The sequence below is a fragment of the Eubalaena glacialis genome, chromosome 18, assembly GCF_028564815.1.
Source record: "Eubalaena glacialis isolate mEubGla1 chromosome 18, mEubGla1.1.hap2.+ XY, whole genome shotgun sequence".
Lineage (NCBI taxonomy): Eukaryota > Metazoa > Chordata > Mammalia > Artiodactyla > Balaenidae > Eubalaena > Eubalaena glacialis.
The window spans coordinates 6,821,857-6,848,418 of record NC_083733.1 but is presented as its reverse complement, the minus strand read 5'-3'; the positions used below and the strand labels follow the sequence as shown (position 1 = coordinate 6,848,418).

General features: G+C 42.0%; 1 protein-coding gene across 2 annotated transcripts in view; it reads left to right on the top strand.

Annotated features, from left to right (window-relative positions):
- The window catches only part of PLCG2 (phospholipase C gamma 2), a 150,667-nt gene extending 127,948 nt beyond the window's left edge, over positions 1 to 22,719 (top strand). For both annotated transcript variants that reach the window (XM_061173028.1, XM_061173027.1), the window contains exons 30-33: positions 241 to 408; positions 4,847 to 4,935; positions 21,502 to 21,686; positions 22,382 to 22,719. In XM_061173028.1, coding sequence (XP_061029011.1) covers positions 241 to 408; positions 4,847 to 4,935; positions 21,502 to 21,686; positions 22,382 to 22,424 — 485 coding nt within the window. In that variant the 3' untranslated portion in view covers positions 22,425 to 22,719. The remainder of the gene's footprint in view (positions 1 to 240; positions 409 to 4,846; positions 4,936 to 21,501; positions 21,687 to 22,381) is intronic.
- The last annotated feature ends 3,843 nt before the right edge of the window (positions 22,720 to 26,562 follow it).

Below are 26,562 nucleotides of genomic sequence, written 5' to 3'. Positions count from 1 at the left end.
CCACCCCCCAATCCCAGGGAGTTGAGGTGGGAGATCTATAAGGGGCGGTGGTCGCCTCCCCCCTGCTTACTGAGGGCCAGGCCTGCGATGCCATTGGAAACAAATTATTTCTTAGATCCTGGCCTAGATGTGTATTTACACCGTTGCTACGGAGATTCAAAGCCAGCAGATGTAGAGATGGTGTAACCAAGAGGGGGCAGGATGAATGGGGCCTCTGAGTGAGCTTGGATCTCCTTCCAGATGACAACGGCCTAAGCCCTGTTTGGGCTCCAACACAGGAGAAGGTGACGTTTGAAATTTATGACCCAAACCTCGCGTTTCTACGCTTTGTGGTTTACGAGGAAGATATGTTCAGCGATCCCAACTTTCTCGCGCATGCCACATTCCCCATTAAAGGAATCAAATCAGGTAAGACCCGTTTTAATGATAATGTTTGGCTTGGATTGGCATCCTTTTGGGTCTCGGCTGCTGGCTTTGAAAAGAATGAAAAAAGCCTTCTTCCTGGCTTTTATTAAATCGTGGGTAGGTTGGACAGCTGATCTCGTGGGAGTTCCCATGAGCTGGGACAGGGACGGCGGAAAGCGGCAGGATGGGATGCTGGGCCGGTCACAGTGGGGCTTCTGCATCCAAAACTGGATTATTAGTTGACGGTCTACCTGGCACTGTAGTTTGATTTCGTTTTGGAAGGTTAGAAGCTGTTGGCCTCTCCTCAGGCAGGTTCAGGGGCTGGTAAGGTGCTCCCGGGGAAGGAAGAGACCCGGAACTACAGTCTTAGGCCCGCGTTTCCCCGTGTCACCCTGGGCAAGTCACCTGGGCTGTCCGAGCATCACCTTCCTCTTCTATGAGGTTGGGATGGTTGATTCACTTCTTCTTTTGATTCCTTCCCATGCTGAGCAAAACACAAAACCCCTTCATGCTTTGAGAAGGGCCCTGTATTTCTGAGAGACCCCAGTCATTGATCCTTCCAAATTCTTCATGAGGTCACTGTTCCCCTATTTTCCAAGGATCATTTTTCGAGAGCAAAAGATCACTCTCATTTCAGTGATTTGTATACAAAGATAGTGTTTTCTCTTGATGTTGTTTGGAAACCTTGGGTCCTGTTTCCTTTTTTTTTTTTAATTTTTTCTAAACTTGGAACATACCAGATAGTGCCTAAATTTATCTCATATACACCTAATCATTTCTACAACTAGACATGTGTGTGAGGGTGCTCCAGTTAGAAATGCAGGCCCATTCCAGGGCGTTCTCGTTCAGCCAGTCTGGGGGGGCCCAGGATTCTGCATCTTTAGCCAGCTCCTCAGAGGGCACCCGGAGAAAGCCGAATGAGACCTAGGCTGCCCATCCTATCGAGAAAGCAAATTCCTAAGCGAATGAGTAGATTAAACAGGAACTTGAGAAATATTTAACTTGTCTGATTAGAAATACCATCTTCCTGATTTAATAACAGCAGTGAACACTCATTTGGAAGTCCAAGAGGCCTGATGTTTGCTGACCCTCTTGGTTAACTTGCCCTCACTGGAAACGACATTAAACCCAGCAATTTAGCCGCAGGACTTTACTCTGCAATTTGCCTCTTTTACATTAGCCCAATAAGTAGGCTTAGGACAGATTTCTTTTTGTGGTAACTGTGCCCACCCCTTCCTAACCCACCTCCCCTGGACTCATCCTGCACAGAGCAGTGGCTCTGCTGTTTCCCCGTCCTTACCGGGTCCTGATGAGGGATGTGAACCGTAGCCCCTCCCAAGGCTTAGAGAGAGGTCAGCTGAGTAACCCTCTTGACCAGCCACCTAACAGTGTCTGTCGACTCATCTAGAAAATGCTATGGCTTAGCTTGGAGAGATTTAAAAAACAAAGAACATCTCAAGGATGATACAAAAGCTGACCCTTCCCCCAGCTGTGAGATGCTCTCAGTAAGACCTTCTCTCTCTGTCCCGCTGCTAGCATTGCCTGGTACATCCATATTCATGGCAGGCGTGACCCAGAATAACAATACCTTTGTGCATAAGGCATCGAACTCGAAAATGAACTCTGCCCATTGTCATTAGAGATGCACTTAAGCTTTTAAGCCAGCTGGAGCTCGGGAAAGAAGGAAAACAGCCTTTATTGTGCTTGGTGCCTTAAACTCTTTCTCTTTTAATCCTCACAGCAGTCCTGTGAAAGGGGTTTTATCATCTCCGCTTTTTAAATATAAGCACTTTGGGCCTAGAGATGTTAATTAACTAGGTCAGGGTCACGCACCTTTCGGACCAGAGCTGGGATTCAAACCCGGGCGGGCATGTCTGACTTCAAACCCCATGTTCTTCCCTACTCTGCAGGCCACCCTCAGGGCCTTCCCTACTCCTAATAAGCCAAAAATACTGATGCTACGTCAAAAGGTGTCTCTGTTTCCCTTTCCTCTGTGCTGTAACCAAAACCAGTAAGAAGAAAAACGGAACCAAACTTTTTTTAGTGAAACTGGCTAACACCTTTCAGCCCTACTCCCAGTATATGTGAAGGGCTGCTCCTAAAAATGAGGCTTGGGCGGTGACAGGAGGTATGTGGAACTGGAGACGTCCAGCCACAGGAGGGACAGAGCTCACTTCTCCGACTTCGGAGGCACGCGCTGGGCCGCACCACTTTCCTCGGGGTGCACGGGCTGCCCCCCGGAACGCCACAGCGCACAGCAGTTCAGCACGTTCTAACATCAATCAACACCTAGACCGACAGCTTCCGCACTGTCCATAGATCAGCTCGGTAGAGATGCAGAATCTCGGCCCCATCCCAGACCTCTGGAGTCAGGATCTGCATTTTAATAAGACCCACAGGTGATTCACATCACATAATTCCCAACACCTCTAAGGGGAAAATACGCCAGAAAACTTCTCTACAGCAAAATTCAAGGAGAGCCGTGTCCCCAAAATCCTCCAGGGAAAAGAGTGTGACCTGAGAGTTTTATACCCACTCACACTGTCACTCAAGTATAAAACCACAGGATGGATGTGTTCACACATGCACAGTCCAGGGATTATATGTCCCATGAGCTCATATTCAAGAATACAAAAGGCAAATTTAGCCAGCCAAAATATTGATGGAAAAGTTCAGTTCAGTAAGAAGGTGGTGAGCATTGGACATTTTAAAAAATTTGTGCATTTCATTGTGTGTAAATTTTATATCAGAAAAGGGACACTGAACAAATACTGACCTCTTGTTAATGAGATTCATGCTGACATAAGGAGAAGTGTACAGAGGCCTTCATCTTTCTTTGAAATATGAAGTAAATATCACACACGATAGATTGGTGGGTGGATAAACATAAGTATAGTAAAAGGTTAACGGTAAGATTTAGGTCGTGAGTGTACAAGTGTTCCTTGTCATGTTCTTTTAGAAAACTAAGCCTCCCTTTGTGGGAGAATTATGGTTACAAAATGGAACGCAAATATTACACACCATGTTGATGTAGAAATAATAATACAACTTACCCAGATTAGGGGAGGAAAAGGGAGAGAAGCTACAGGGTTATGTAAGCACGCCAATTTCCTCATCATTAGCAGTGGAAAGTGAGGGATTCAATAGATATTATTTAAAGGTGATAAATCAACTGACAGACTAAAAAAGGTTCTCTAAGAGAAATAAGAATAGTCATCAAACAAGCCAAAACCTGAGTGGTGGAAGGCACAGAGAAACTAGCCCACATGCCCTACTTTGAGCATTGCTTGTCCCAGACAATCAGTAGATACAGTGCAAATAAAAAGCTTTCAAGGTACAAATCTCCACTTATAAAGAAGCTACTGGGATATAATATAAAAGCATAAGGAATATGGCCAGTAATGTTGTACTAACTTTGGGGACAGATGGTTACTAGAATTATTGTGATCATTTCATAATGTATGCAAATATCAAATCACTATGTAAAACACCTGAAGCTAACATAATATTGTATGTCAACTATATTTCAATTTAAAAACTTTCAAAGTGATACTAGGGCTATATAGTAAATCCTTAAGATAGAGTGGTCAATGGAAACTGTAAGGTACAGAATTGCTGGGCAGGGTACTATCCTTTGCGATTTTAAGGGAAACAAACATGCATAGACTATTTTGGAAGGATACTGTTAACAGTGGTTCCTTCTGGAATAAGGGGTTATGAGTGGGTGGGAGCAAGACTTTCATTTCTACTGTGTATTCAGTTATACTACTTCATCAAAACAAGCAAACCAACCAACCGTTGAGATGTGTTGCCTTAAACATTACTTAATGGGGAGGGGTGGGGGGAATTCAGCCCCACCTCAACCCTCTCCTAAATAAAAAGAAACATTTAAATGACCTTCAGACACAGGTCCTAATTGTAAATTGGGAATGGCTTTTAGAGGAGGATAATCAATGCTGCTATGAACTGCCAGGGGACAGGAAGATTTCTTCCCCTTGGAAATCTTCAAAGAGAAAACACTCCCTTGTCCTAAGCTTTGTAAAGGGCTAAGTGGAGAAAATGAATGTGGGGATTCATTACTCCTTTGAGTCTTTGGCCTCAGGAGTATTTAAGGAATTGAAACTACAGCTGTAGTCGCTCTGAATTCAATGTGCAATGTTCTGTGGGTTTTAATTCGCTCTGAGTGAGTCATTTTCATTTCTAGATGGCAGGTATTTTTAACTTCACTTCTCCGGATGGACCTGTCAGTCAAGGCTGTGTTCTGCAGCCTCTCTCCCCAACCATCAGGGTGGGACCTGTGGCTTCCAGGAAGGAAGTCAGCCCCCAGCATGGGGCACTGACTTCTCTGCTCCTTGCACTGGGTATGTGATCCCTGGGTACTCCAAGAAAGGAAAGGGCTGACATTAACTGCCTGCCTTTGTGTTGTTTTTGCAATCTGCAGGATTTAGATCTGTTCCTCTGAAGAACGGCTACAGTGAGGACATTGAGCTGGCTTGCCTCCTGGTCTTCTGTGAGATGCGGCCAGTCCTGGTGAGTGGAGAAACACCAGCTGGGGTTCCCTGCGCCATGTATGTCTGCTGGTGCGGTGGAGACGACCCATGAGTATGGCTGAGGGACTTGGAACACATGGAGAATTATCTAGCCAAACATGCCACATCATAAAAGAAGGATTCCTTTTAGCTATAGATTTCCTCCGAGGTCCTAGGGCTTTCCTTCCAGCGGCCTTTCTTCTGGCAGGATGCTGTACGATTCCGTGAAGAGGTTGTGTAGTTGGAAAGGGGGAAGCTCTTTGGAAGTTCTTTGGTTTCATTTCAGTCACAGCCAGGCAAGACAGGGCTCTTCTAGGTAAACGCATCTTTCCTGCGTGCTTTACCTCACCTGTTGGTCTTTGGTAATCCCTTCCAAAGGTCTGCAAGCATCCAGCAAAGCTTTGTCACGGCTTGTCCTGGGGAAGGGAATTCACGGACCTCATGTTCCCACAGCGAGCGGCACTCCTTTTGTGGTTCTGTCTGCTATTGGTGGAGCCTGCCTTCTTGTTCTTTTGGTTTGCGGCGGCCTTGAAGATACTTATTCTCTCCTTTGATTAACCAGTTTGGGTAGGCTTGATGGAAAGGGCTTGGGCTCCTTCAATTATGAAAGAGGATGAGATAAGGTTGGTGAGGACAAAAGGTTAATAAGAATGCAGCACCGAGCAGTGGGTAGTTCAGGTCTTGGGTTTGATGGTATGTATTGTGATTCTAGAGCTTCAGAGTCTTTGTGACGGCCTATCTTACAGAGCGAACCCCACTAGGCCCCGTATGTGGCCAGTACAATCTCCCAAGGTCTTTCCACTCCCCTAACCACAACACTCAGCCTGGGCTGGGTGAATCTGTGCTCGCCCCAGTTCTCTTGGGAGAACCTGGAAAACCCGGAGCGCTGACGTGGGCTTGGTCAGTGTTGCTTGCATACCTCGTTGTATTGCGCTTTGCAGATACTGTGTTTTGTAAAAGAATTAAAGGGTTATGGCAACCCTGTGACCAGCAAGTCTGTTGGCACCATTTTTCCAACAGCATTTGCTCTCTACATGTCTCCGTCTCACATTTTGGTAATTCGCATATTTCAAACTTTTTCATTATTATTGTATTTGTTATGGTGATCTGTGATCAGTGATCTTGGCTGTTATTACCATGACTTGCTCAGATGATGGTTAGCATTTTTTAGCAATAAAGTATTTTTAGGTAAGGTAGGTACATTGTTTTTTAGACATAATTAATATAGTATAGTGGAAACGTGACTCTTACATGCACCGGGAAACCAAAAAATGTGTGTGACTCGCTTTATTGCACTATTCACTGTATTGGGATGGTCTGGAGCCCAACCTGCAGCATCTCCCAGGTGTGCCTGTAGAGCTGAGCACCATCCAATGGGGAAGGGAGAAGGCAAGGATGGGGATGCCTTTGAACAGCCATAGCCATCGCCCATGCAGTAAAAACTCAGAGGAGAGAACGTTAGGCTTTCTGCATAGCTGTTTGCCTTCCGTTCAGTTTTGATAACCTTGATAGTTTCAAAAGCATTTTAGAAGCATCAAGGTGGAAGAGGATGCAAAAATACAAGGCATGGTAGGTAGGGGCCGAAGAACCTCAGTGACAGTTTGTTGGTATAAAATAAGCTCGTGATGATGAAACTGTCTGAAAAGGATAAGGGGATGGATAATGGAAGGTTTTCCATTTTGAAACAAATTTTAAATGTTAGCACTTTGGACTCTGTCAAAGTAAATGTAATGTTTATATGAAAATCAGTTTTCACTTGAGCCTTAAATTATGGATCCAAAAAAATGACCTTTCATGATTCTAAGTGATTGACAGAAATGCTCGACATGAAAGTTTTATATAAATTCCTCCCTTTCCTGGTAGTCCTTGTTGAGCATTCGTCTACACACTGCTCTGCAAAGCTGTCGTTAAACAACCCGGAAGCACTATAAAGAATTTAAATGACTAGGTAGCACCGGGCGGCAGATGCAGTTAGTGTATTCAAAAGAAAATGTGTTTATCCAGCTTTGACTTCCTTAATGAGGGAAGCTTCTGCTGGGGAGGCCACTGAGAGGGTGGGGGGAAGAGGGGGCTTTGTGTGGGGTTCCCGGGGGGAAAGTTGTCTGAGTACGTGCAGGTTTCATCTTTGCTACTGGTTCCTGAGCTTTTATTTAATTCCACATGTGTCACCTGGTTGTAAGCCATTCACAGGCACCGTCTGGCCTGTCTGCCCCACACTGTGCTGAGAGGTGTGTGTTTGGGACACCTGGGTGCCCAAGGTCAAACCCCGTTTTATTTATCACTGTATCCTCTGTGATGCCGGACAGACACTCTGGTAAACAGCTTCCAGAAAGCCTTGTCTGAGCAAATGATTGATCCAGTGCGAGCTGAGATGGAGTTTACTCATAAAACATTGGCTGCGATAAGAGTTTAAAGCCCCAGAAAGCTGTCAGTAAGCACGTGGAGCCCTTTCTGAAGAAGCCATTTAAATGTCACAATCATTTATCAATTCTGCTACTCTGTATATATGGTTTCCAAAGGGTCTTTTTAACACCATTACCTATGATATTTAATTTGAGAAGTAGGAAAAGGAAGGAAGGGGGAGGTTGAAAAAAATCCCATAAACCACCTGTACATAACTACTGCTAGCATTTTGATAGCTTTCCTTTGCCTGATAATTTTTTGCATATGATATTTTCATAGTTGCATTCATATAATATGAATATGTGCCCTTTATTCACTTCACAGATGACGCTAAGCATTTTTCCATATTCTTACGATTTGCAAAGCCATTAATGCCTGTTTCTCAGGTAGAGGTCCCTGATTCACTTAGCCTTTCTCCCACTGATGGACAGTTAGGTTGTTTGTACCTTTTTACTTTATAATAATGAAGGTCTTCATATAACATTGATTAAAAATTACTTCCTGAGGCTACTAGCTATTTCGCAATGGAATAATAGGTCAAAGAGGAAAATAAAAGACCATGTATTTTTGGATACATGTCGAATTGTTCTCTGGAAGTAAATAGTTTCTTTTAAGTTGATGTATTATATGCAATCCTGCCATTAATTGAAAAGGGCCTCCTTCACTCAAATGATCTAAACTTGTGAGATTCAGAAGAATGGGGAGAAATACGGAAACTCGAATAGTCATCCTAATCATCATCGATGGGCAAGTTGGCAGTATCTGGAGGGTACGTTTGAGAAAACTGGCAGCCCCAGGATCTCTGAGTACAGATCCCGGGGTCGACAGTGCTTACCTTCGTGCTGGGTGGGAGCTAAGGTACAAGGGGTAGAGTGGCCTAGTTGGCAAGACCAGGATCTGTGGTTCCCAGCAAGGCTCAGCCAGAGCAGATGTGTGGATTCACACATATCCCTCTGGAGAAGGGCTGTGGGGCACACTGAAGTCCTGGAGGATGAGTAGGGGGTGCTGCACTCGGGAGCTGAGCTGGTCCTGGTGTTTGAGATTGGGAAAGATTTCTTTACAGTTGGGAGACCTGGAGACAGAGAGAAAGGCCCTCCTTGTGCCTCAACAGCTAGAGTTTGACCAGTGCTGCTCCCAAACAGCAGAAACTAAGGTGCCTCCACCACGGCCCAGTGCCTTGGTGTGACTACCGCACATACGAAACCATGAGCATGCAGTGGAAAACCAGGCACGTAGCAACAAGAGGAGGAAAGACCAGGTGAATACCTGGTACAGGTGGCTGGCAGTTGAACTAGAGCTGCTGGAAGCATCTTATGAGAACCCTAACACATCAGTGCTTTATTTGGATGTACATTAAAGCTCTAAAAAAGACCTGGAATTTGAAACCAAAAAAAAAAAAAGATCTTTTGAATTTAAAAATTCAGTACATAAATAGAGAGAGAGATCCACATTAGTGACTCAAACGACAATGTGGATTTGTTTCGGGGTGCGCGAGGAGAGGGGATTCAGAGCACCGCCTAAATGAGCTCCAGAGACGGGCACGAGCCGCGGCTATCAGCGCGGACACCAGAGACGGGCATGAGACGCTAAGGCTGCTGCTGCCGCCACCAAGAAGCCTGTGTGCGAGCACAGGTCACTATCCACACCTCCCCTCCCGGGAGCCTGTGCAGCCCGCCACTGCCAGGGTGCTGTGATGCAGGGACAGCTTCCCCGGGAGAACACACGGCGCGCCTCAGGCTGGTGCAACGTCACGCCATCCTCTGCTGCCACAGGCTCGCCCTGCATTCCGTACCCCTCCCTCCCCTCGGCCTGAGTGAGCCAGAGGCCCCTAATCAGCTGCTTCTTTAACCCCGTCCTGTCTGAGCAAAGAACAGACGCCCTCAGGCAACCTATGCGCAGAGGCGGGGCCGAACCCAAAGCTGAACCCCAGGAACTGTGCAAACAAAGAAGAGAAAGGGAAATCTCTCCCAGCAGCCTCAGGAGCAGCGGATTGAATCTCCACAACTAACGTGATGTACTCTGCATCTGTGGAATACCTGAATAGACAACGAATCATCCCAAAATTGAGGCAGTGGACTTTGGGAGCAACTGTAGACTTGGGGTTTGCTTTCTGCATTGAATTTGTTTCTGGTTTTATGTTTATCTTAGTTTAGTATTTAGAGTTTATTATCATTGGCAGATTTGTTTATTGATATGGTTGCTCTATTCCTTTTTATATATATATATGTATATTTTTTCCTTTTTCTCTTTTTGTCAGTGTGTATGTGTATGCTTCTTTGTGTGATTTTGTCTGTATAGCTTTGCTTTTACCATTTGTCCAAGGGTTCTTTTTTTTTTTAAGTATAGTTTTTAGTGCTTGTTATCATTGGTGGATTTGTTTATTGCTTTTGTTGCTCTCGTCTTTCTTTTCTTTATGACTTCTTAATTTTTTTATTTTTAATAATTTTTTTAAATAACTTATTTTATTTTATTATTTTTTTCTTTCTTTTTTCTTCTCCCTTTCCTTCTGAGCCATGTGGCTGACAGGGTCTTGTTGCACTGGCCGGGTGTCACGCCTGTGCCGCTGAGGTGGGAGAGCCGAGTTCAGGACATTGGTCCACCAGAGACCTCCCAGCTACACGTAATATCAAACGACGAAAGCTCTCCCACAGGTCTCCATCTCAACACTAAGACCCAGCTCCACTCAACGACCAGCAAGCTACAGTGCTGGACACCCTATGCCAAACAACTAGCAAGACAGGAACACAACCCCACCCATTAGCAGAGAGGCTGCCTAAAATCATAATAAGGTCACAGACACCCCAAAACACACTACTGGACGTGGTCCTGCCCACCAGAAAGACAAGATCCAGCCTCATCCACCAGAACACAGGCACCAGTGCCCTCCACCAGGAAGCCTACACAAGCCACTGAACCAACCTTACCCACTGGGGGCAGACACCAAAAACAACAGGAACTACGAACCTGCAGCCTGCAAAAAGGAGACCCCAAACACAGTAAGTTAAGAAACTGAGAAGACAGAGAAACATACAGTAAAGCATGTCATCTGCATACACTGTTTGCAGATGACATGATACTATACATACAGAATCCTAAAGATGCTACCAGAAAACTACTAGAGGTAATCAATGAATTTGGTAAAGTAGCAGGGATACAAAATTAATGCACAGAAATCTCTTGCATTCCTATACACTAATGATGAAAAATCTGAAAGAGAAATTAAGGAAACACTCCCATTTACTATTGCAACAAAAAAAATAAAATACCTAGGAATAAACCTACTTAAGGAGACAAAAGACCTGCATGCAATAAAACTATAAGACACTGATGACAGAAATTAAAGATGATACAGATGGAGAGATATACCATGTTCTTGGATTGGAAGAATCAACATTGTGAAAATGACTATACTACCCAAAGCAATCTACAGATTCAGTGCAATCCCTATCAAACTACCAATGGCATTTTTCACAGAACTAGAACAAAAAATTGCACAATTTGTATGAAAACACAAAAGACCCCGAATAGCCAAAGCAATCTTGAGAAAGAAAAATGGAGCTGGAGGAATCAGGCTCCCTGACTTCAAACTATACTACAAACCTACAGTAATCAAGACAGTATGGTACTGGCACAAAAACAGAAATAGACATCAGTGGAACAGGATAGAAAGCCCAGAGATAAACCCACGCACATATGGTCACCTTATTTTTGATAAAGGAAGCAAGAATATACAATGGAGAAAAGACAGCCTCTTCAATAAGTGGCGCTGGGAAAACTGGACAGCTACATGTAAAAGAATGAAATTGTTCTAGAACACTCCCTAACACCATATACAGAAAAAAACTCAAAATGGATTAAAGACCTAAATGTAAGGCCAGACACTATAAAACTCTTAGAGGAAAGAGCACTCATAGGCAGAACACTGTATGAAATAAATCACAGCAAGATCCTTTTTGACCTACCTCCTAGAGAAATAGAAATAAAAACAAGCAAACAAAAAAAACGGGACCTAATGTAACTTAAACGCTTTTGCACAGCAAAGGAAAACATAAACAAGATGAAAAGACAACCCTCAGAATGGGACAAAATATTTGCAAATGAAGCAACTGACAAAGGATTAATCTCCAAAATATACAAGCAGCTCATGCTGCTCAATATCAAAAAAAACAAACAATCCAATCCAAAAATGAGAAGACCTAAACAGACATTTCTCCAAAGAAGATACGCAGATTGCCAACAAACACATGAAAGGATGCTCTGACCATTAGAGAAATGCAAATCAAAACTACAATGAGGTATCACCTCACACCAGTCAGAATGGCCATCATCAAAAAATCTACAAACAATAAATGCTGGAGAGGGTGTGTAGAAAAGGGAACCCTCTTGCACTGTTGGTGGGAATGTAAATTGATCCACCATGGAGAACAGTATGGAGGTTCCTTAAAAAACTAAAAATAGAATTACCATATGACCCAGCAATCCCACTACTGGACATATACCCTGAGAAAACCATAATTCAAACAGAGTCATGTACCACAATGTTCACTGCAGCTCTATTTACAATAGCCAGGACATGGAAGCAACCTAAGTGTCCATTGACAGATGAATGGATAAAGAGGATGTGGCACATATATACAATGGAATATTACTCAGCCATAAAAAGAAACAAAATTGAGTTATTTGTAGTGAGGTGGATGGACCTAGAGTCTGATACAGAGTGAAGTGAGTCAGAAAGAGAAAAACAAATACCATATGCTAACACATATATATGGAATCTTAAAAAAAGAAAAAAATGGTTCTGAAGAACCTAAGGGCAGGACAGGACTAAAGACGCAGATGTAGAGAATGGACTTGAGGACGTGGGGAGGGGGAAGGGTAAGCTGGGACGAAGTGAGAGAGTGGCACAGACTTATATATACTACCAAATGTAAAATAGATGGCTAGTGGGAAGCAGCTGCATAGCACAGGGAGATCACCTCAGTGCTTTGTGACCACCTAGAGGGGTGGAATAGGGAGGGTGGGAGGGAGACACAAGAGGGAGGGGATACAGGGATATATGTATACATATAGCTGATTCACTTTGTTATAAAGCAGAAAGTAACACACCATTTTAAAGCAATTATACTACAATAAAGATGTTAAAAAAAATGTGGAAGAAGTGTCTCAAAATCTAGAGCAATACCACCATGAGACAGAAATCATAAAGGAAAAGATAGGTCATGGGCATCTGCCCTCTGAGCCTAGCATGCAAGCATGTCCCCAAAGGACAAAATGCAACAGAAGGGTGGGGAGCTACTAATGAAGCAGTTACTAGTGGGAATTTTCTCTGATTTGCTACTTGAGATGACTCGCTTGGTTCCTGAAGGGAAGAATAGAATGCACACCCAACACCCCAAGTCATATCTTAGTAAAACTTTTGAATTCTAAGGATAAATAAGAAACCCTAAAAGCTTCCCAACACACCAAGTTATCAACAAAGAAAACCAAATACATCTAATATCAGACTTGTCCTCTTCCGCACTGGAAACCAGAAGAATGCCATCTACAGACAAGTAAGACAGAAGAAATCAGTGCCCAGCCACCCACTTGCCATGTCAAGGCAATAGAAATGTTATTTGTGGATATGCAGGATTTCAGACATATCGTGTATCCCACTCAAGAGACAGCTCAATTTCATAATAGTCTAGAACTGAAAATAATCAAATATCAGCAAAACCCAGGAGTTAAGAGGTAAAATACAGGCATCCTAAAAGGTTTCAACATTTATGCCTGTGGGATCAATAGGCAAATAAAGCATCCTGCAAGGGAAGAGTTAATTCTGATAGTTTGAGGTACAAAGGAAATGTTAAAAAACTGAAGGTAACCACCATAAGAATTGAAAAGCAGAGGGGAAAAAGAGAGAGAAACAGAAACTTGACCAAGAGAGTAAACATTAAAAAAGGATAAAAGAAGAAGAAGAAATTTAAAATATAATAATGGATATAACTTAGATTTGATCAGGTGAGTGGGCTGATTTCTCCCATTAGAAAAGAAGCAAAGAAATCCAGCTGTGCAATGTTTAAAAGAAATAGGCATGAAACAAAGGTTAGAAGAAAAGAAACAGTAATGAAGAGTTACTGGGAAAAACTGGGAAGGAAAAATTAATACCAAAGTAGAATTCAAGATCAAAAGTACTAAAGAGCATTAAGAGGGACGATATGTAATGACAGAATGTCTGGTGTACAAAAGGGATGCAAGAGTCATACATGTTTAGTTAGAAACCGGCATTACTATGCTACATGTATAAAACAAAAGTTCATACAAATAAAAGATTATTTGATTGAAAACATCTTTCAGAATCTGGATGTCTAGTATACAAAAAAATCACCAAGGACAGATGATCAAACTAATGACTAACAAGTTTGATTTAAGTGATACACTTTATGTCCTACAAGTGGATAACGTACATTGTTTTCTTCTATTTCTCAGAAACTTGATTGAGTACTTGATCACAAAGAAAACCTTAATACGTTATAACCTGATAAAATTTGAAAGATACTAAGATGGTCAAAATGTTCCCTATTTGAAAATAAGGAATTCCAGATGAAATAAATCAAGTAAATTACCCAAAAGTAGTAAAACATTTATGCCATAAGTATATGTAGGAGAGTGCTTGCCTTAAAACTACACAGAAAACTGAATATTCATTTAAAATTTAAAAAAATAATAATAAAGATAAAAGCCAACTGAAGGAAACATAAAACAAATGCTGATTCATTGAAAAGATCAATTAAATAAACTCTTTGCCTGCTTAATAAAGGAACAAAGTAAGGGCAAAAACATTCAAGAGTAAATATTGAAAAGGAGACTGAACCCCAAATAATAAGATAAAAAAGTTTGAAAAACTAGGGCAAAATGGTTGCCTTGAAGAATGGGCTAAAATTGTGTCAAGAAACAGTAGAAAAGTTGGAGACGAAGTCCTACAGAAAACACCTAAAGGGTAATAAAACACCTATCAGATAAAAGAGGTATCAGATCCAGATGCTGTTAATAGCTGTATTCTATTTGGATTTAAAGAACACAATTCCAGTTTTAATCCACTGAAGTCAACAGAAAACTGGAAATGTTCCAGTTAATGTCTTGAAGCTGTATAACTTTCATATCACCACCCAGTCGTAGATAAATGTCAGTTATGAATACAGATTAAAATTGTAAAAAAAATTAGCAAGTCATTTCCAGCTATTTACTGGAAGAATGATATATTACAAGTAAGTAGTTCAGTCCAATAATGCAAGGGTGGTTTAACCCTGGTATAGTTAGTGACACTGAGCAAAATCATACACCTTTAGAGGTAACAAATGTAACCAGTCAAAGAAACAATCAGTATAAAGTGTGGTAAAGCAATAAAATTATCTGCTCACAAATTATGGTTATATACTTTAAAAAACAGACTCCAATTTTAAGGAGACTGATTTGTGTATTTGTCATGTATCTATTAAGTCACTCACTTTTCTCTATTCTAAACAGTTGGAAATGTGGGATGGGAGGCAGGGACAGATGGGAAATCTCATTCATGATAATGACAAAAAGTATAACATCATGTTAGGAGTAATTCAAATAAGAAAGGTATAGGGCTTTTAGACTGGAAGACATAAAGCAACACCTGAACAAGGAGAAATATACACCAACCCTTCCAAAGTTAATGTTTGATTGAAATCAGAGGTATCAGTGTAAGCTCACTTAAAATACACACACACACAGGTATGCAGAAATAAATATATGTTTGCATCAGTTACTCTACATATATACATACCCTAGCTGTGTCTACTGAGAGGGCCTAGAACTAATGACACCCCAGTAGCAATGAGCACATCCAAGCACCCACATCTTGCTTTCTAAATATCATTCTACAGTAAAAGAAATCAGAGCTCTTTAGACAAGAGCTTAATTCCAGAGTAGGGACAGATAAAATATAAAATGAGCCTGGAGTATCTTCAAATTCCAGTAAGTAACGGATAAAGAAGTGCTAAAGAAAGGATGGTGACACATCAAAATCTCTGAAAGGCCCAAGCTGGAACAATTTGAGCAGCAAAATAATAATATTGGATTATAACCCATGGAAACGTGAATGTTTAATAATTAAAAGAGAGACATACAGCTCAAAATCAAAAAATCAAACCACCCAACCAAAAAAATGGGCAGAAGATCTAAGTAGACATTTCTCCAGAGAAGACATACAGATGGCTAATAGGCACATGAAAAGATGCTCACCACCACTCATTATTAGAGAAATGCAAATCAACACTACAATGAGGTATCACCTTACACGGGTCAGAATGGCCAGAAAGTCTACAAATAATAAATGCTGGAGAGGGTGTGGAGAAAAGGGAACCTCCTACATTGTTGGTGGGAATGTAAACTGGTGCAGCCACTATGAAGAACAGTATGGAGGTTCCTCAAAAAAAATTAAAAATAGAGTTACCGTAAGATCCTGCAATCCCACTCCTGGGCATATATCTGGAGAAAACAATACTTTAAAAATATACATGCACCCTTATGTTCATTGCGGCCCTATGTACAATATCCAAGACATGGAAGCAAATGAAATACCCATCAACAGATGAATGGATAAAGAATATGTGGTATATATAAACAATGAATATTACTCAGCCCTTAAAAAAAGAATGAAATAATGTCATTTGCAGCAACATGGATGGACCTAGAGATTATCATACTAAGTGAAGTCAGAGAAAAACAATATCATATATTACTTATATGTGGAATCTGAAAAATGATACAAATGAACCAATTTACGAAACAGAAACAGACTACAGATACAGAAAAATGTATGGATACCAAAGAGGAAAGGTGGGTAGGAGGAATAAATTAGGAATTTGGGCATAACAGATTCATACTACTATATATAAAATAGATAAACGACCACAACCTACTACTATATGGCACAGGGAACTATATTCAACATTTTGTAATAACCTATATGGGAAAAGAATCTGAAAAAGAATATATATATGTATGTATGTGTGTGTGTGTGTGTGTGTGTATGTATAACTGAATCACTTTGCTGTAAACCTGAAACTAACACAAAATTGTAAATCAACTATACATCCATAAAAAATAATTTAAAAATAATAATTAAATGAGAGAGAAGAGATAGTTTTTCCTTACAGAAGAATTCCATTAATAAATACAGGAGTGACCTAGAAGAAATAACAGGCAAAGCATTCTCTGACATAAATCGTACCAATGTTCTCTTAGCTCAGTCTCCCAAGGCAATAGAAATAAAAACAAAAATAAACAAATGGGACCTAATCAAACTTACAAGCTTTTTGCACAGCAAAGAAAACCATAAACAAAAACGAAGACAACCTACAGAATGCAAGAAAATATTTGCAGATGATGCGACCAACATGGGCTTAATTTCCAAAATATACAAACAGCTCATACAACTCAACAAGAAAACAAACAACCCAATCAAAAAATAGGCAGAAGATCTAAATAGACACTTCTCCAAAGAAGACATACAGATGGCCACCAGGCACATGAAAAGATGCTCAACATCGCTAATTATTAGAGAAATGCAAATCAAAACTACAATGAGGTACTACCTCATACCAGTCAGAATGGCCATCATTAAAAAGTCTACAGATAACAAGTGCTGGAGAGGGTGTGGAGAAAAGGGAACCCTCCTACACTGTTGGTGGGAATGTAAGTTGGTGCAGCCACTGTGGAAAACAGTATGGAGGTTCCTCAGAAAACGAAAAATAGAACTACCATATGATCCAGCAATCCCACCCCTGGCCATATATCCAGACAAAACTATAATTAAAAAAGATACATGCACCCTTATGATCACAGCAGCACTATTCACAATAGCCAAGACATGGAAACAACCTAGATGTCCATCGACAGATGAATGGATAAAGAAGATGTGGTACATATATACAAAGGAATACTACTCAGCCATAAAAAAGAATGAAATAATGCCATTTGCAGCAACATGGATGCAACTAGAGATTATCATACTAAGTGAAGTAACTCAGACAGAAAAAGACAAATACCATATGATAATCACTTATATGTGAAATCTAAACTATGGCACAAATGAACGTATCTACGAAACAGAAACAGACTCACAGACATAGAGAACAGACTTGTAGTTGCCAAAGCAGAGGGGAGGGATGAACTGGGAGTCTGGGGTTAGTAGATGCAAACTATTACATATAGAATGGATAAACAACAATGTCCTCTACTGTATAGCACAGGGAAGTATATTCAAATCCTGGGATAAACCATAATGTAAAAGAATATAAAAAGAGTGTATATAGGTGTATAACTGAGTCATTTGCTGTATAGCAGAAATCAACATTGTAAATCAACTATACTTCCATAAAAAATAAATTAAAATAAAAAAATAAACATTCAAGAAAAGAAATGCAGGAGTGAGGGAAATAGAAAATCGCCATTGGAACACCACAGTAAAGATCTACCAGTGGATGCTAAAATTAGTGAGTCAAAGTTTGAGGAGAAACAGGCTATTTGCATAGTGTCAAACTATTGATACCTTCCTCTAAGAAATTTAATTGGAAAGAAAAACAGGAGCTTTACAGTGGATGAACCCAGGAGACACCATCTTAACCAAAAATGATCAGCGTCACCACCAGTAATGTGTTGACATCACGTACCTCCTGAGAAGGTGTGGCATTCGTGCCAAAGCTGCATAACCTCAAACAAATCATGAGAAAACACCGGACAAAGCCTTGAACTGCAGAATGTTCTACAAAGCAAGTGACCAGGACTCTTTCAAAGTGTCAAGGTTATAAATGGGGGGCGGGTGGGGCTGAGGAAATGTCACAGATTGGCGGAAACTGGAAGACACGGCAGTTGCATGTGATGTGGGTTCCTGGACTGGATATTGGACCAGATAAAGGACATGGATGGAAAACCCAGTGAAAACCGAATACTTTAGTTAACAGTATTGCCCCAATGCTAATTTCTTAGTTTTGATAATTATACTGTGGTTGTGCAGGATGGTAACCCTGGGGACCAGGGTGGCAAAGGGTATGAGAATTTGCTGTACTCTTATTGCAACTTTTCTGTAAGTATAAAATGGCAACATAAAAAAATTAAAAGGAAAAAGCATCGGTGGGGGGAGAAAACAAACAGAAAAAAAGTAAAGATAGAGAATTCCATGAAGGTTTTGTCAGAGAGCAGAGAAAACTTATTACCAAAGGTGTTCTCCAAGAATTCAAGGATTTTAAATTCTAAATTATACACACACACATCCATCTAAAACCAGGGGTTAAAGAAGATTCAAGGGCTCAAAGTGGGAATAATAATAAAATTGCAATGTAAACATAAATTGATATAACCAAAAATGGATTTAACTCCATGGGGGAAGATAAAACAGCCAAATCTTTCTCTCTGAAGATAATCCCTAAAAACTGAAAAACCAAGAACTTGGAGTAATAAGCAGGGTTTTTGTTTTGTTTTGGTTTGGTTTTTGTTTTTTAGAAAAACAAAATCATTTAACTATGAAGTTAATAATCAGAAGAAACCACTGTTGACTTTGGGGGCCAGGGATCAAGGGGCAGGGGGTGGTGAACCAGGAGACAGCTGGGTTTTTTGGTAATAATCCTCGTGGGACTTCTTGGCTCTTTAAACTCTGTGCTTATGTAGTTAATAAAAACTGAAAATGTAAAACGTAAGAGGGAGTAGATGATATATTGATGGAGAGCATATGACTTATTCAAGGACATTTGCTGTGAAGGTGACGAGAGATGGGTCCTTAGCTGCTGGGGTGAAGGGAAAGCTTCTTAAGATGTACTTGCATACTGCTCATGGAGATGATTTAGTGAAAAAGGGAAACGAAGCAGGACAGAGAAAGGGTAAGTGCGGGAGGAAAGCCATGGGGTATATGGTAAGGAGCCGAGATGGGCAGATTTCCCACGTAATTTCATCTACACGAAACACGAAGCAAGGCCATCAGCTGAGATTGGGGAGATTTAGGGAGAGCAGAAGTGTGAAACAGTCATCTTAAGAGCAGGAAAAAAGAATTTCTTAGTGAAATACAATAGGATTGTATTGTTTAACGTGCTTCTATAATGTACGTGTTAATATTTTATTTAGGGTTTTCTCACTGCTATTCATTGAAGTTTTTGGTCAGGTTTTGTTATGCTGGCTTCATATAAATTACTTGGAAGCCTTCTTTCTCAGGGCTATGGCACATTTTGAATAGAATTGGAGGTAACCGCTACCTACATACAACAGATGTCAAAGACACCATTTGTGAAGCTTTCTGGGGCTGATATAAAAATTTTCTCATTTTCTTCCAGGATAATTATTTTTCTGTTATGGGCTACTTTTCTGTAATAGAACATATGTGTGTACATATATGTTGAGCCTCCCTCCCACCCTCCCTATCCCACCCCTCCAGGTGGTCACAAGGCACCGAGCTGATCTCCCTGTGCTATGCGGCTGCTTCCCACTAGCTATCTCTTGTACATTTGGTAATGTATATACATCAGTGCTACTCATCATTACATATATGAAAGCAACATACGTTGTTTTCTTCTAGGCGGAGAGCAGGTGAAAAGAGACCATTTGTAGTACAGTGTTAAGACTTCAATGTGGCTTTTGTTTTGTTTTGCTTTAGTTTTAATAGGAAGGAAAGCTGGTCTCCTTGAGGAAGGATAAACGTTTAAGCGAAGTCACTATGGACCCTTCCCAGTGCCTCACTCAGTACGTTGAATCAGTTACCAAGGACTACCCATTTTACCTCCACTCCTTGTGCAAAGACAATCATCGTTTTACTCCTCGGCACTTTGCCAGTGGCCAGAATAACCTTTACCATCTCTATCCCCACTCTCCAAAGTCAGAGTTCTACCTGTTATCCCGGGGATGTCCATGATGGTTTGTTAGGTCGTTAAGGTGAGAAAAAAATTTCAGACCAAGCTATGGTCTGAGCCACGTTTTATAAAAATCAATGACAACGGAAGCCCACTCGTGTATATGGATGCCCGTTTTTGTAGCACTGGAGTCTCTCACTTGACCTACTGCACCAGTGGTAACAGCCACTAGACCCACCCCCTGAGTAGCCATCCTTTGCACAGTAGACAGAGACCTTTTAAAAACATCAGTGAGGCAACACACCCTCCCCTCCCTTGCTGAAATCCAAACACCTTACCCGGTAAGATTTTTCTTTCCCCTTAGCATAACGGGGGGAATATTTGGCTCGGACAACTGCAGGGTCTAGGAGCAGGGCTTGTTACGGTCATGGCTGGACCCACGTGCTCTCCCGCTGGCTTTGCTTCCCTCTCTTTCTCGACGCGATAGCAAAGGGGCCGCTAGCAACCGGAAGCAATCATCACTCTTTCCACTGATCCCCAAGAAAAGAAACTTTCTTTTTACCAAGAGCACTGACCAGAGGCCCAGGGCTGCTACCCATCTGCCTGGCTTGGGTCACACGCCTCGGGGCGGCGGTGACAGGCGAGTCGTCGTTACTGGCCAGAGTGACAAGCCCATCTCTGGGGGTATAGCCTATGTTTCCCTGCCTCTTTTTGCCACAGCGGGAGTGACAAGTTTATTGAGCTATAATTCGTATACCGTACATTCCACCCACTTAAAGTATACAGTTCAATCGTTTTTAGTCTATTCAGGGTTGTGTAACCATCATCATGACCAGTTTTGGAATATTTTCATCACCCCAGAAAGCAACTCCTGCTCATTAGCTGTCGCCACTCACTCCAGCCCCCAGGCCACCACCAATCTACCTCCCATCCAGGCTGCCCTCTGCCTCACCTGCTGTGTTCCACTATAAGCACAGAGCCTTATGCATTTGGATGAGAGCCAGAAGGTGACACAGACCCACGAAAAACCAGATTTGATTAAGAAACAGGATCAGTGGGCAGTGCATTTGTTATTTCAGTGTTTCACAATAAAGCTCCCCCTCCTCAAGAACCAGAGTTTCTAAACTGCTTGCTTCCCATGGAGTAAATGACTGCAAGTTTATCTTTGGTGAAAAGAGGCCCTAGATTTTCTGGGAAGGTCCCAGCAGACGACAGGTCTGCCCTGTGCTCCCCTCCCTCACACCCTCCAGGTGCCATGCCCCACATCCTGGTTTGGAAGACACTGTCCCCACATGGTTGTTCTCACCTCTGTTCCCCAGGAGAGCGAAGAGGAGCTTTACTCCTCCTGCCGCCAGCTGCGGAGGCGGCAGGAAGAACTGAACAACCAGCTCTTTCTGTATGACACACACCAGAACTTGCGCAGCGCCAACCGGGATGCCCTGGTCAGAGAGTTCAACGTCAACGAGAACCAGCTGCAGCTGTACCAGGAGAAGTGCAACCGCAGGTGGGTCAGCCCCCCCTCTGTAGACCCTGCAGCCACTGTGATGTTGGGCCCCGGGGCCAGGGCTGCGGGAAAGCCTCCGTCTTTAGAAATCCTGATACCCTTGACTCTACTTCTCTTTGCTCCATCAATTACTTACAGTTAGAGCTTAAGCATCTGCACCTTCCCTAAGCTGAGCTGTCCTCACGAGAGGGACACTTGAATGTCAGAGTGCAAATAAGCCGTGACCACTACTGTTTAAGGAGCGCTTCTAGACTTCCCAAGCATGGGCTAGACCAGTGGTTCCTAAATCGAAACAGAATCCCTCTCCCTCCGCAACAAGGGATGCTTTGAATTGTGCTACGGACGTGTAAGGAGGGACAGCCAAGTATGCCAGATATTCCTGCTCCACCAAGAACTATCGTGAAGAAAATGCCAGTAGCAACCTCCGTTGCAAAGAGCATGGAGACTCCTCACCCATGTTATTTTCATTTCATCTTGACCTCACCTACACAGTAGCAGTGACCCCAGGACAATGACCAGTGAGGAAACAGATCCACGGAAGTTACGTGTCTTTGCCAGGGACTCACTTCTCCAACTCTGCCCTGTACCCTCCAGCCCCGAATATCCTGCAAATGTGTGGACAGAGAAATGTCAGAGTTCAGCACGTGGCCCATGTCCTAGACTAATGGATGACGGTGAAATCTGTTTCATTTCAGGTTAAGAGAGAAGAGAGTCAGCAACAGCAAGTTTTACTCATAGAGGCCGGGCTCCACGTGTAAAGGTGTCGTGTGTGCGCGTGTGTTTGCATGTAGGAGTGTGTGCTCTCTTCGGACCCTGGGAACATGCTCATGTGTGAGGTCATCCTCTCCTCAAGCCTGTCAGCAAGATGACGTTTCTGAAGTCGACCCAAGTGGCATGAGTTGGGGTCACTTCCTGGTAACTTTTTCGTCTTGGACAATTTCTTAACTTATAGTCTCTATAGAGGACCCCCAAACCTGCTCACATTTGGCCTCTCGTGTTCCAAACCTCACTGAATAAAAGCAATGAAACTCTTGACCAGTTAAAGCTTCTGTGCACGACCTGTAGAGTGAGGAGTATTCCTTCTCTGGCCCCTAAAGACCCAGGTAATTGACTTCCACAGAAGATGAGCCCCATCTCTTAAGGAACTAATTCATTAGATTCTGGAAAGGATTTGAACTAAAAGGCAAACGATTTCACACTTAAGGCCATCAGAATTTACCAGGGCCCAGAGAGGAGCCCTAGCCCTGCCCCAGGTCAAAGCACTTTAACTACCACCAGCAGGCTGAACCGACCTGCTGCCATACATGACAGGGGGCTGGGGGTGGAGCCCATCCACTAAGACAGAGACTAGCTTCGTGACTGGGGCAGTGGGGGTCAAGGGTGGAAATCTTGGGGCCTCTTTGATTTACAGAGCTGATCAGAGCCCCTGAAGGCTCGGCCAGCTTCTCACTCACCCCTGCTCCGTCCACTTATGAGCTGGCTGCATAGCCACAGGGAAGCTCCGGGTCTGCAGCTGTCCACAGGCAAGAGGTCACTCACTGCTTAAACGGGGTGATACAGGGTAGGCTCTCTGGATTATCCAGTTTTCTGGAGCAGTTAGCGAAGCCTTAGGAAACTACAGAAAATCTCAGATTCGGCCACCCACAAAGGGGCAGACCCACCTAGGACAAGATGATCCTCCTCTACATCTTGAGATGCAGTTTAATGATTTGTACTGTGTGATGCTTTAATAAGGCTTTTTCAAGGCGAGGATAGTGTGCGTGGGGTGGGGAATGGTCCGTAGAGCCACAACTTGGTCAGAGTGAACTGAGAACTAACTTAGGAGAAACAAGTGACTGTTGGGGAGCCACAAACCAGCAGTCAGCCTGGTGGCTTTACTTGGATGGAACTGTGTCCTAGAAATCCACTCCGCCCGCCCCTTATTATCCTGGGTTTAGCGTGCACGAATTAGCTGGAGTACCTTAAAGCCAGCCATGCTCTGTCTCATCAAAAGACCCCCATCCCTCCATTCCACACAAGTTTATCAAGTACTTCCATACACCAAGCACTATGCCAAAGTCTGGGGGTTCCAGGTCTTAAAAAAATTAAGGAAAGAAAAAAAAAACCATGGTTACCAGTCTCATGGAACCTATCCATGTGCTTCTAAAAGAAATGCGTTTTATCGTCCATGAAGCCCTGAGTATACCTAACAGCCCCACCTTGGTCAGGCTGCTCTTATTACTTAGTTATTCCTTGAGTTGGAGTTGCTATTTTATTTGGCAGCCAGCAACTGAGGGAAGAACATTCCCGATGGTAGCAAATGTTCAAAGCAACATTCAAGAAAGGTTAGATGGAAAAGGCACTGAGTTGAACGCTGCAGGGAGGGAATTTTCAGACTCTGTAGCCAGTGCCCCATTGGCTGTTGGCCAGGAAGCCACTGGAGCCTAATTATTGCACCTCCAGCCACAAGCCCCTTTTGGCTCCAGCATTACCTCTACAAGCTCAGGTGTTGATGTCATTACCTGTTTTCATCTAGGGGTGAATAAAAGACATAAACCTTCCACCTCACTCCATTTTAAAGCCAAAAGGTAAGACCAAGATCCCCTTTCTGCTTAAAATGGATTTTCTGCTACTGTGTCAAAAAAAATTAAGAAGTGGTAGCATAGAAGGCAGAAGCTAAGCATCTTTTCAGCTGCTATCTTGTAGAATCCATACCGAGCCATACTCATGCAGAGACAGAGCAGGCACATGAGAGGATTTATACTCTCAATGGTGCTGGGAAGAACCCTCTCCCCTAAAACTGGCTCCTGCTCCTCCGTGCTATAGTGACTTGAATCCACCATTAGAGAATATTTGCTTTGGCACTACACTCTCCCCTTAATAGGGTAACACATTAATCTGGTTCTTGGTGGTGGTAGGATTCTCTAGGTTGAGACACAGAGAAAGTGAGGGGCACAGAGGACATCAGAGTCTGCCCAGATGCCACATAACCTAAGTATAAAATATCTAGCTGAGATTGTGGTTTAACAGCCATGTAATGAACACAGCCAATTCAGGTCAAGGAGAATCGTGATTGATAGGAACAACCTGAAATGGCAGCAACATTGATGGAGTCAAGCCATGATTGCCTATGTGTAAAATAGTCTTTATTCTAATTGGTAAAGGAAATGGTGAACATCCGTTATTACGTGGAAATATAAATGGAAGAGGCTGGTTAGATCATTTGAGTTTGTGAAATTTAGGTTATAAAAAGTTAATTTCTCTACTGTAAAACTTGGCTATTCTAATGTGCACAGTGAAGAGGGGTGTAGAACATCCCTTTCCCAAATTTGATCTGAGAACCCTTTTGCCAACAAACATCTTACGGGACTAGTTACAGTGGACATTTGAGGACCTGCTGCTCTATTAATTAAGAGGCCACATAATCTAATAATTTATATGCTTTATGACATAGTTAAATAAAAACTAAACTTAAGCCCCCAAGGCCAATACTTTTTAAAGTGGGCCAGTCTTACCCCTAGCAATCTACCAGACCTTTCCCAGGAGTTAGTTTTAGGGGATCAATTTTCAGATCCTCCCCTTCCTATTGTACTCTTTCCTAAGATTCATCTGCCTGAGAAAATGCCCTTTTCTCTCCTTAACGAAGAAAACATCTTTCCCCATAGTCAGTCTTACTGTAGAGCATGACTCAAGATGTAAACATCAAAATATGGTGTTTGGAAAGTGAAAGCCTCTTAACAGGATACAAATCCTTCTGCAATGCTGGTGGTTCCCAATTCTTTGCTTTCAACAAAACTGAAGGAACACCCAAGATTTCTGAGTATTTATTTTAGCATGTAGTTCTGAAGGAGTTGGAAGAATTCAGCTACCCTGCTGTCACATAATTCCTTCTGTTCCCATCTATCTGTGTGAAAGACCATCAATATTTCCATACATAAAATTGAAAAGGGAGAACAGAATTGATACTGTACCGTGACAATTCTAACAAAGATAGTATTAATCTATACAGAGATGAAATAATTGGAGGGAGAAGCCTTCTTCAGCTCCTTAAGTGATACATTGCCAATGAAATTTTACTGTGTTTATTTAGTACTTTATTAAAATGTGCACTCTATTTGTTTATTAAGCTTAGTCCAGAAGAAGTTTAAAATATGTAGAGCCTTATGATGACAGGATATGTAATTTTGTTACAGATATGCAACTAAACAACATAAAAGCCAAGAATAATTGGGCTAAAATTTTGAGGGGAAAGTAGAATAAAAATACAAATTCAGTGAGTAAAAAAGAAAAATGTAGCATTTCCTACCATTAAAAAATTGCCTTGTTTAATTTTTTGAAAGGATGGTAGTGGCTACCACCTATTGTACTTAGAGCCTCTTGGCTAAATTTAAAGGGAAATTAACCATTTTGCAGCATCTACAACATGCCGGCACTTCGATCCTTTGCAACTATTTAGGATGAAAAATTTTAGACATCAATTTAGAAATGTGTAAGGGCATACACCGGTTCTCAAAATTCACTTATGAGGTCTCTGAACATAAAATTTTACAATCGCTGATATAGGGCCACTAAGGATGAGTCGTATTTGGAAGTAAGAAGGATGGCTAAAAGGGGCTCCTTTTAATTTTCAGAAGGAATGTAGCCGAACTTTCTACTTAGGTGACATCTGACTTTTTGGAGACAACCCTAAAAGCTATATTCTTGCCAACAGAAAGCTAATAATTAGATTAATAAATATGCAGAATTACAAAACTGGCATTTGAAAAATACTCAGTGATTTGTCTCAGGCTTTTCATTCTCAAAATATTTTCTTCTTGAAGAGCCAGCTTCTACAGTGATCCTGTCTCAGAAATGTCCATATTTCTTATTTTTCGATAGGCTTTAAGAAGATGCATTT